At 36.8% G+C, this 12471-nt stretch overlaps 1 protein-coding gene across 1 annotated transcript in view; it reads right to left on the bottom strand.

Annotated features, from left to right (window-relative positions):
* The window catches only part of lamb1a (laminin, beta 1a), a 42423-nt gene that overhangs the window by 17979 nt on the left and 11973 nt on the right, over positions 1–12471 (bottom strand). The window contains exons 5-17 of the mRNA XM_067378797.1: positions 11087–11275; positions 10941–11004; positions 10600–10802; positions 8995–9115; positions 6930–7118; positions 6023–6199; positions 5791–5903; positions 4958–5037; positions 2725–2860; positions 2484–2642; positions 2177–2304; positions 1875–1995; positions 1576–1783 (exon numbers count right to left, since the gene is read on the bottom strand). Coding sequence (XP_067234898.1) covers positions 1576–1783; positions 1875–1995; positions 2177–2304; positions 2484–2642; positions 2725–2860; positions 4958–5037; positions 5791–5903; positions 6023–6199; positions 6930–7118; positions 8995–9115; positions 10600–10802; positions 10941–11004; positions 11087–11275 — 1888 coding nt within the window. The remainder of the gene's footprint in view (positions 1–1575; positions 1784–1874; positions 1996–2176; positions 2305–2483; positions 2643–2724; positions 2861–4957; positions 5038–5790; positions 5904–6022; positions 6200–6929; positions 7119–8994; positions 9116–10599; positions 10803–10940; positions 11005–11086; positions 11276–12471) is intronic.

Below are 12471 nucleotides of genomic sequence, written 5' to 3'. Positions count from 1 at the left end.
CAACTTTTAACAAGATCCATTTGTTTAAAAAGTCCATGCATTATATTAACATTTACCATTTATTTCACTATTATAGGGTAAGTTCACCCCAAAATAGGTGTATATGACTTTCTTCTTTCAGACAAATACAATCAGAGTTATATTATACTTCCGCTTTTCCGGTCATGAGTATGAGGTAACGCAGCTCTGTTTATCATATTAGATACATTTGAGTGTGTTGAAAATGTTATAACGTTACTTTGTGCGTTCGCTCGGCGGCTGCTGTGAGACACTGTTGCACACTGCAGTAAGATAGATCGATATTAGAATATCATATTAAATACTGGATGGCTTGTGTTGATAAATGGCATGCAATTAATTTTAAAACGTATTGTATGATGGAGAAAATGCTGTATTACTGATACTAAAAATAAAGCTGAATCTGATTATGCTATGTTAGCTACTTCACAAAATAGTGTTTTTCTCTGAGGCATGGTAAAGCATGGTACTCGCAATCAAGAAAACTGATTTAAACAATAAGACTAAACATGTTGAGCTATATAACAACAATTGTTGTTATAATAGGCAAGGGAACAGTTGTTCCCTTGCCTATTAAAACATGTAAATATTAAATTGTCTTTGGTGTTTCCATGGTTTCTACAAAATAAACCGGAAACCGAGGGTAATGCGGGTATGACGCAATTGACAGGCGACTCCTCACACGTCCCGGAGCCTTGGTTAAAACAGCAATTTTCTCACGATTTATGAATAGTTGCAAACATTTGGGACATTGTAAGTACTCAAGTGAACAAAATATATAACACTGGCTTAGTGGTTTTTGGATATTTTACTGCAAAATTCTTACATATTGCACCTTTAATTTGTATCTCTATCGTATTTGTCATATTGTTTGTAAATTTCTGCTCACCCGTCCCATATTCCACCATGAGAAATCTGGTCACCCTTAGCCTATTTTTCCTAGAAAGGAGTATGACTGTTGTTTTTACATTATCTATCACATGAAGCTTGACAAGTTACAGTTTCAAAAAATTCTTAAAGTATGACTTCAACACATATTTCTAGCAGTAGAGTGTTTTTGTTATGTTTGATTTTATCATGTAGAAGTGAACGTTTTCACACCGAAAACATTCATAGTCAGCAAAGCTTTTGTTCTGATTAATGCCTCTAGCCATCTCTTTTGCTTTTCTTCTTGCTCTGACAGTTGATGAAATTGTAAAGTCTCAGACAGGAAGCATGTAAGGCAGTATAATTATGTTACAAGCCCTGACACGAGGCAGGAAAGCACCTCTGCTGAGAGACAGCAGACGGAAGAAAATGAAAGCTGAATGAACGATGACAGAATGAAGACTGGCACGTCTATCATAAAGGGAAAAGGGGATGCCTTTGTGGTTAGAGAATGGAGCCAACCTTATGCGATGATGACAGAGTGAGTAGCTGTATGTGTGTGCACTTTAAACAAAGTGGAAAGATCTTGTAGATCAAGTTGAAGTACCATATTTGATAACAGAACTACATTTTTTTTATTTTCTCAGGGAAATTCTTAGCAAACATAACTAATCATTTGACTTTGTATACCTTTAACTCCTTGGTGCAGAAGAGCCGAAACGCTGAAGATGTAATTTCTGCAGATATCAGTCATGGGGGTTTTCACCACAGCTTGGCTGTTCTCCAAACAGCGGTAACGCTGGAAGGTTTCCCAGGCGCTGTTGGTCACCAGATCCCCACCCTCTGATCCAGAGCCAGAGAATATATCCAGGTTTTTACAGTGTGGCATGAGGACGATCTGAGGGCAAGAATCGAAATCAATCGATCAGCATTTGACTATTCCAATGCAGTTGAGTATTTCTGTTTTGAGGGCAAGAGAAGGAGCCTACCGAGTCGATGAGCGTGTATGGCGACTGCATATCGCTGAGAGCCGAGTATAGAGACAGACTCAAGCGCACGGTGTAGTTCAAGCCCTCTTCAAAACATACAGGCCTGGGCAGCACCACATACCTGATGGGTAAAACCAAGAGAATTGACTTTCTCAACACTCAAAGACATTGGCTTCCAAAACCCAGTGAGTGTCAGGTTCTAAACACAGTTAACGTTGCGTATTTTCATGATCAAAAGCAAGTAATTCATGCAATCTAGAACTTTGCATGGGGGTGGAAAATTTTCGGACGCAGCAACATACCTGGATCCAGGATGCAGAGACACCATTTGGTTGTCATCATCGGGCATTGTGTTGGCACAGCGGCTGTCGGCGGTAATGACACGAGGCCTGACGACAGTCATCAACACTTCTTCCCACTGCTCTGGCAGCTAGAGACCATGAAAGAGCAAAAACATGATGTAATGATGTGAAGCCTGCTGAAGATGTCAGCTTACCCTTTAACTCAAGAGAGGTCTGATGAAACATGTCCCAGCTGACTTGAGTTAGACATCTTCAAAAGTCAAATGTCAGTACGAGTATTAGACAATGTAATTGTAGAGGAAGTCACCTGTGGTTCATATCGGATGATGATGTCATACTCCATAGAGTAGGGAATGTTGTCAATGCTGAATTCAAGATAGGCACCTTCAGGGACATTCACGAATCCAATGCCTGTCCAAGTAGGGGATCTGTCCTGAGGGTGTGTTCTCGGGACAACGGTCACACCCTGCAGGGAGATGGAGAGATATTTGGGTCAAGCATTGGGTCAAATGAGGACTTTGTTAAATGAGAATAATGAAGAAACCTACTGGTCCAAACTTGGCGTCCTCTGCTTCATAAGTGTAGTGGTCCAGAGCGATGAAGTAAAAACCAGATTCCACCTGGTCACAGCGCCTGCCAAACATGTGCTCGCGACACTGACACTGGCCTGTTTCAGGAGAACAACTGGGAAAAGAAAAGTCAAGAGGTTTAGATGGTTCTTCTGAAAGGTCTGGAGAAAAATAGCTCAGGAGGAAATATTTACCGGTGACACACACACACACATTTAAGATACAAAACCTGTGAGAAAGGGCACCCGACTGAGTGTTGGACTGCAGTTAAAGCCTCCCTTTGTAACTCATGTAAATAGAGTTTTCTTATTGGGCGATATTGCCAGTTCAGGGCTTAATCTGAGACTAAGAAACATTCTTTTTCATTGCTATTTCAGGCCTCCTGCCAGTAGTTTCTCAACAGGCTGATACAACTTATAAGAAGGACAGCACAGTAGGAGGAGAAAGTAAGTTTTTACGAGTTCTTATGAAAATGTATTTTCTGCAGGTTTCTACAAGGTAAATGTAATACTTTTAAGGTCTTTTAATGACCATTATTTAAGACCTCTCATGTCCTTTCACGTCCAAAAAAGTAAGAAAAGTCCCAGATTTACTTGTAAAGTAAATTAATTTATTCACGTTCAACATCAACATTCAACCGAATATGACAATACAGAACTCTCTGTGTGTAACAAGAAATTGAAAATAAAATAAAATAAAATAAAAAAGACCCTGGTTACCCCACACATGACACCACAACTTCCTGGCCGTGCTAAATAAAATATAAATAAATTCTGATAAAATATAATAAATTCTGCACAGTTTGCACATTGGTTATTGGTTTCATGTTGGTTTTGTTTTGTTATAGCATGATAGAAAAAAAAATTCTCCCAAAATCACATTTAAAAAATGTATCCCAAAAAGCATTTAGTTTAGAACATTTTAAAAGTAACGTTAAAGGTGCAATATGTAAGATTTCTGTCCGCTAGAGGTCGCTAGAGGCCTATTCAAAACAAAGCGCGGAATCTTGGGACATGTGGTCTGTACACCACAGCCGGTGGAAACAATCAGGATAGGACTCACGAAAAAATCGTGTTCATGGATGCGTTTATTAACGTTACTGTAGTATGAAGCAGAGCAGGACCGAGTGTTATGGGAGCTGAACAAGGCCGCTGGAGCGAATGCGCAACACACCGCAAGCAGCGGGACTTTTATTAGTAGTTTTCTGTCTATAAATATTTCAAAACAGTTATTCCCTTGCCTATTAAAACATGTAATATATTAAAGCGTCTTTGGTGTTTCCATGGTTTCTACAAAATAAAAGCGGAAACTGAGGATAACGTGGGTATGACGCAAATGACAGGCGACTCCTCACACGTCCCAGAGCCTTGGTTAAAGTTGCAATTTTCTCATGATTTACAAATAGTTGGAAACATTTGGGATATTGTAAGTACTGAAGTGAACAAAATATATAACATTGGCCTAGTGGAGTGGTTTTTGGATATTTTACGGCAAAAATCTTACATATTACACCTTTAACGTCATAATACAATCAATAACCAATCTTAATTAAGACATTTTAAGGCCTAAAATTCAGATTAGACTTTTTAAAGGGATAGCTCACCCAAAAATGAAACTGATAACTGACAGTTACACAAGTTCATAAAGAGATCGTAAAGCGGTTTAGTCCACATATCCTGAGACACAATCACTTTATATGACAGACAGATTTAATTTAGACTTTTATTCACATATAAAAATTGATCAGCAAACATAAACAGAAGCTCAAACTGCGTAACACATGAGAATTAACCTCATTGGTTCTCGCACATCAAGCAAACATGCTTGAGTTTCTGTTTAACACAACTGATATGTGAGTTGATGAATGTTTATATGTGAATAAAAGCCTAAATTCAATCTGTTCATCATATAAAGCGATTGTGTCTCTTCAGAAAATTTGGACTAAACCGCTCAATTCAAACAGATTAGTTTTACGAGCTCTTTATGAACTTTTTAGAGCGTCAAAGTGGTAGTTGTGTAGCTTGTCAATGGAGCGACAGAAATCTATCAGATAATTAAATAATACTAAGGTAACACTGGGTTCACACTGGTAAATCAGGGTTGGTCAAATCCCTTACATTATAAACTATAATAATAGTGATAAAAACTGAATTTGAATGAGAGATTCAGGCAGAAAGAAGAACTACATACAGAAAGGAGTAGTTTTACTCACTGGTTGTTGATTGCGCCACCATGATCACAGTCACATGGTCTGCAGCCATCCATATCATTACTGAGACCCCAGTGCTGAGGCTGAGTGTGAGAGAAAGAGAGAGAGAGAGAGAGAGAGAGAGACTTGTTAAAAGACCGTTTGAACACCATAGTGTTTATAACAGACCTCACAAGAAGCAAAATGTAAGCAGTTGTTAAAGAGACTGCATTTTCACACAATAGAATGCTTATATATATATATATATATATATATATATATATATATATATATATATATATATATATATATATATATATATATATATATATATAAAATAAAAAAAAACAACTTTAATAATTTAATTTCATAACAATTTAAGATTTTTTACACAAGCTAAAGTGCTATTATAGTGAATATCAGGGCTACTAGAACACTGATCAGCCAATCAAATTCAAGCACTGGCACAAACTGTTGTATAATTTACATAATAAAACGGCTAGTTCCAGTCCTTGAATCTGATTGGTTAAGCCTTGTTCAAAGCTGTTGTAAATTACTCTAAAAACCTCATTTCATCAGTATTACTGTGCCACTGAGTCTAAATATTAAAACAAATATTTTTATGGACTAACCGTTTTATAAAAGCAACAAGCCCCATGGGAGCCGCTCCACGTCGTTTCTAACAACAAGCCTTAGCTGTTGTAAATTCACTGGTGATTCTTGGTGATTATTGCTTTATAATAAATATTACATTAATTACCATAAAAGTAAGATTTTATATTTTTTAAATAAAACAACTTACAGATTTACTGCTCAAAGACATATGAATTAACTCATAAAGGAAGCAGAACACCCACCAGACACTGGTCACAATTCCTTCCGGTAACCAGGCGTTTACAGTAGCAGTTTCCTGAGTCCGTATCGCATGGGCTTCCACCTGGAACTGTCCCCAAAGCATTGCACGTGCATGCTGGGTAACAACAACACAAGAATATCTTTCTTTAGAGTTATGAAGACCTTTCAAAGTAATTCTCAAATGGTTTGGATTTAGACTGATTGGTTGCTTTATTGTGTGAGCCGTCGACTTACGCTGACATCCCAGAGGGTCGTCGCTGAGTCCGTAATGGCCCTGTTTGCACTGGTCACAGCGCTCTCCCTCCACATTAGGCTTACAGCGGCACTGACCCGTGATCAGCCCGAGAGACACGTCTGTCAGCGGATCACAAACTCCGCCATTGAGAGAGCCGACCGGATCACAGTTACAGGCTGGAAAAGACAAATCCAGAAAGCATACTTAAAGACAATGGGAGGAACTGTGGACAGATGGGAAAACTAACAAATGAAGCCATGCTGGCTCTTATGGTGTATCAGTGCAGCTCAGAAAAATCTCATTATATATATATCACAGTTTTTCAAGCCAAACAAAGTTCATTGTTTAGCATTAATAATCGCACAACAAACTATTGGTAACAATTTGCAACAAAATTTAGTTTGTTAACAGTTATTGCATTAACAAACAATGAACAATTTTAAGACCGTAAAAGAATACATTATCTCAAAAATCCAAGACAGGAAAAAAATTAATTTTTTACATACAATGAAAAAAGTATTTCTCATTGTTATTTTATGTTAATTATTAGATTAATATTAATGAATCTTATTGTAAACTGTTATCAAAGTTTTGTGTAAAATTCACAGACTGCATTTCTGCTTTGTGGTCAGAGGTTTCAAACTAAAAACCTCAGTCACCACAACAAAAGAGGAATGTGAAACCGTAGACGCGTGTGCTTTGTAAAAAGGCGGAGCTTTGCCCTGTGGTAACGGACTACTTCAAAGCCCAGGTGTTTCTACTTCCCAAATCAGAGATGAATAAAAGAACAGCTGGACCAGACTCATATCACAAACTAGACCAGACAGGTAGAGGAGAAGCAGCCGCCTGAATGGGGAAAAAAGCTCAGAGGAAATGACAGGAGAGGAAATGAGAGGGAACACGTACGCTCGCAGATGTTGGGGTCGCGGATGTCTTTCTCCGGATGTTGGTAGAAGAACGGCTTGCACTGCTCGCATTTGTGTCCCATGGTGTTGTGCTCGCAGCCGTCGCACACGCCACCGCTCACGTTACCCGAGGCCTGATACACGGCCATGTCGAAATGACAGGAATCAGAGTGATGATTGCAGTTACACTCTGTAAACGAAGCAAGGGAATGTTAGTGAGATAATGCAGAAACATTTGTACAACAAAAAACTACAACAACGTTGTTTAAAAACTATAATGCGGTAAAATTTGCAAAACAAAGAACTACAACTACGTTGTTTAAAAACTACAATGCGGTAAAATTTGTACAACAAAGAACTACAACGACGTTGTTTAAAAACTACAATGCGGTAAAATTTGTACAACAAAGAACTACAACGACGTTGTTTAAAAACTACAATGCGGTAAAATTTGTACAACAAAGAACTACAACAACGTTGTTTAAAAACTACAATGCGGTAAAATTTGTACAACAAAGAACTACAACGACGTTGTTTAAAAACTACAATGCGGTAAAATTTGTACAACAAAGAACTACAACGACGTTGTTTAAAAACTACAATGCGGTAAAATTTGTACAACAAAGAACTACAACGACGTTGTTTAAAAACTACAATGCGGTAAAATTTGTACAACAAAGAACTACAACGACGTTGTTTAAAAACTACAATGCGGTAAAATTTGTACAACAAAGAACTACAACAACGTTGTTTAAACTATAATGCGGTAACTTGTACAACAAAGAACTACAACAACGTTGTTTAAAAACTACAATGCGGTAAAATTTGTACAACAAAGAACTACAACAACGTTGTTTAAAAACTACAATGCAGTAAAATTTGTACAACAAAGAACTACAACGACGTTGTTTAAAAACTATAATGCGGTAAAATTTGTACAACAAAGAACTACAACAACGTTGTTTAAAAACTAATGCGGTAAAATTTGCACAACAAAGAACTACAACAACGTTGTTTAAAAACTACAATGCGGTAAAATTTGTACAACAAAAACGATTAAAAACTATAATGCGGTAAAATTTGTACAACAAAGAACTACAACAATTTTGTTTAAAAACTAATGCGGTAACTTGTACAACAAAGAACTACAACAACGTTGTTTAAAAACTAATGCGGTACAATTTGTACAACAAAGAACTACAATGTTGTTTAAAACAATAATTTGGTAAAATTTGTACAACAAAGTACAACAACATTGTTTAAAACTATAATTTGGTAAAATTTGTACAACAAAGAACTACAACAACGTTGTTTAAAAACTATAATGCAGTAAAATTTGTACAACAAAGAACTACAAGAACGTTGTTTAAAAACTATAATTTGGTAAAATTTGTACAACACAGAACTACAACAACGTTGTTTAAAAACTATAATGCAGTAAAATTTGTACAACAAAGAACTACAAGAACGTTGTTTAAAAACTACAATGCAGTAAAATTTGTACAACAAAAACAATTAAAAACTATAATGCGGTAAAATTTGTACAACAAAGAACTACAACAATGTTGTTTAAAACTATAATGTGGTAAAATCTGGTTGGTTTGCTGCCAAAAAGCTCTTTTTTTAGTTTCATCTTAACATAAAACCAGGTCCCTTTTGAAGATCCAGTCGTGTCTGACAGCTGAATATGCTGGAGTTTTTGGATGAGCGAGGAGTATTTTTCTTGTAAGCCTCCCGAACAACTTGTGGGGATGTAGGTGCTGTTTGATAATTTTTTTAGGCTTTCTAAAACTCAAGACTCAACTAATTTCAGCAATTCTCCAGCTGTCATCTTTGGAGAGTCTTTGGTCACTCAAACTCTCCTCCTTACTGTGCATTAGGACGATTAAGACACATGTCCTCATATTACTTATTTCATAAATACTTCCTAAATATTAAGTTTTTGGGTTTTGTACCACATTTTATAACATGATTTTGTGTAACCTTTTTAGATAAATTAATAGATTCTGACCAAAAAAATAGCGTGATTTCATTGACCCATGATTTAACGTAGCATAACATCATACTTTTACAGGCGTTGGTGTTGCGTCCTTCGGCGGGCCTCCATGGCAGGTCATGGTAGAAGTCCTGACAGCGCTCACAGTTCAGACCCATGGTGTTATGATTACACATACAATGGCCATGGACCTAAGGCAAAAGCAGACATAATAATGATAACCAATAACGAAACACTGAAAATATTTGTAATCAAATTGATACTATTTGGTACAGGATGCTTGGAAGCACCAAAAAATATAAACAGAAGATGAAAATTTGGAGAGCTAACTTCTCACTGAGACCCTGAAATGTTTTGTGAAACGTTTCTTCCTACAACAGAAACTTAGGTAAAAGATGCAGTTTCTCACAACATACAAATCCGGCCCGAAACCTGATGGCAACAGGAAATGTTTATACTGATGCATCTGGACTACATTAAACAAACTCCAGCTCTGGCACATACGCAGATTTAAACAAAATCTATGTGATCTTTCATTGGAACTGCTTTGTACCTAGAGACAATCAGGGGTCACTTCAATAAATACTTCATAAAAATTTAGTGAGATTGAGATCTGTATGTATTTTCAGTTTATTACTTTTGTAAGAGCAGCAACAGACTGAGATGCATCCCAGTTCAGACGGACTGTAAACAGAGGAGATGACAGACTAAACAGGAACCTCGTTCCTTTGGTATATTTCGTTTTTGGCTCTAAAAATCATTTATATAAACCGGTAGAAACACTTACTACAACTTCAAACATAAATGAAACAAAACCAAAAAAGATACTCGAACAAGACCCTCTGCGTGCATTTTCTCTGCCACATGATTATTTGCACTGTAAACTATTCAATAATGAAACCATGAGGCGGGCCACATACTTTCATACTAATGTGAAACAGATCCAGACTGAATTAGCAGCAGACTGTGATGGAAGTTCAAACGATTTCTTTCCATGACAAATGTCTGTGAGATGTTTTCTTCAAACCGGAGGTTAAAAAAGCCACAAAAGCATCTGCTCCATTTAAATGTGGCATAAATCAAAAACTACTTCCTCTAAATTTGCTGTATTTATGGCCTATTCATTTTCAACACAACATTAAATTTCTAGCCATTTACAATTGCTAAGTCAATTTGTGGTGACTGGAGGGAAAACCTTGGAATTAATTTAAATGTGATTAAAAAAAAGGGTTATATAACATTAAATAATATAAATAATACAAATAATATATGATTATAATTTAATTTAAAAAATAATAATAGTGAACGATATAAAAAAAAATATATGTACTAATAGCTTAATTTATCCACCTCTATTATGCTTTCTTAGATATTACCTTAACATGTAGTGTGTAAATTTGTGAATTTGGGTCATCTGACCAATCAGAGCAGAGTAGACCAATCACACCAGACTGGGCCATCTGACCAATCAGAGGGTTTTAGAGAGACTGAATCTTTTATCGTACCATTTCAGATAGTGTGAGAAATGTATATTATGAGAAAATTAAAGTGTTTTTTGATCTTGGATGCATGTAAACTTTTTGTAGGAGACCTCTAAAACAAAATTAGGACCCTTTAAGATAGTAAAATAACTACAATAAAGAATGACTTTGGCATGACTTGGGATAACACTCACCATGCCCTCCACGGCCTCTCCAACTCCATCAATGGGGGCGCATTCAGATGCGTGTCCATAGCAAAAACAGTTTCCTCTGACCACCATGTCATAGATTGCGTAGTAGTACTTCTCCTTGATCTCTATACGTGAGTCCAGAAGGTTGTCCCCGAGAGTGTGCAGCCTAGTGAACTTCACCCTCAGATTAGTGATCTTTAACATGTCTATAGAAGGGAAACGTAAATTACAGAAAGCAAGAAGTTAGTAATACAACCATTTGGTTGGTCTGTTAGGGCACTTAACGACAAGGACGTATGTTTTTAAAGAAAAGGTCACTGGTTCTTTTTCGTTTGTGTCCTTACTTTGGATTCTGGGGCTGTAGGGATCATCAATCCTGAAGGCTGGATCCAAAACCCTAAAGATGACCTTCAGAACCAAAAGGAACAAGAGTCAATGAAAAATCCAAGGAAGTATTCACAGGAAGTGCATTAAATTTCCAGACGCTCACCTCGCCCTCAGTTGAGGGTTCAATGTCAGAGTAGCGAGAATCGCAGATAACATCGTCCACTTTGGTCATGGGTCCTTGAGAGATGAAGGGGAAGGAGGCCTCGCAGTCATAAGCAAAGTAACGGTACACTTGCCAAGTCTTGCCAAAGTCCGAAGAACGCTCGATCACCATGGCAGCCGGTCGAAATGTCTATATAGAGAGAGACATTGGATTAATACTTCCAATGTTGATGATAATCCTGTATCATTAAGATTGATCTTTACATAATATCTATACTCGTTGTTTGGTTACACTTTATTTTAAAGGGTTATTTCTCACCCCCCCAAAAAAATCTGTCATTAATTACTTACCCTCATGTCGTTCCACACCCATAAGACCTTTGTTCATCTTCGGAACACAAATTAAGATATTTTTGATAAAATCAGATGGTTCAGTGAGGCCTCCATTGACAGCAAAAAAACAAAATAACGATGTTAAATAGTGAGGGGAGATTTCAAAATACTGCTTCATGAAGCTTCTTTTGTTTCGAATCAGTGGTTCGGAGCGTGTATCAAACTGCCAAAGTCACGTGAACCATTGAAATTTCGAAACGTTTTGAAACACTTATGACTAGGGTTGGGTATCGTTTGAATTTGAACGATTCCGATTCCTTGTTTCGATTCCGGTTCCTAACGATTCTCGATTCAGATTCTTTTAAAAAGGCAGGGTCAAAAAAAAGTTTAGGATATTTTAAATGAGCTACCTAACCAACGGTCTTTCTGAAGGAAATAGTCTGACCTTCTCCATCAGTTTTAATTCTATGAACTTTTTACTTTTTATGAACTTTACTTATGAATTTCTCACAGGGCTGTTTTCAACTACAATATAAATATCAAATCTATGAACTTGAATATAAATATTATAAATTATGAATATATTGAAAACACATTTACACATGAGTGTATGGCTGCATTTACACTGCAAGTCTTAATGCACAAATCCGATCTTTTGACCATATCCGATTTTTTTTTGGCCAGTGTGTTTACACTCACTTTAGACGCGACTGGTATCGATATCTGTGTTTACATTAGGCTACTTCCTGCCCCAAAATGATCGTCACTGATAGTTTTAAATGCACATAGTAGATCCTCGGGTTTTGAATGGCGTGCTATTAAAATTATTTATATAATTCATGTTTGGCCATGATTAGCCTGTCAGAATGGATAAGTTAACAGCTGTCATGGGTGTATTGCAGCGCGAATTCTGACTGAACGGATATAGACTGGAAAATAAAGATAATTTGTTTTTGATATTTTATCTACATTTATTAGTTTTAGAATTCCGTTTTTTTGAATGAATTCGAGCGAGCAATGGAGAGAGCACGCGCGTGCGAAGCTGCTGAATAT

Source organism: Chanodichthys erythropterus, chromosome 24 (assembly GCF_024489055.1).
Source record: "Chanodichthys erythropterus isolate Z2021 chromosome 24, ASM2448905v1, whole genome shotgun sequence".
NCBI lineage: Eukaryota > Metazoa > Chordata > Actinopteri > Cypriniformes > Xenocyprididae > Chanodichthys > Chanodichthys erythropterus.
Note: the sequence above shows the minus strand (reverse complement) of the source record. Positions and strands in the feature narration are given on the sequence as shown.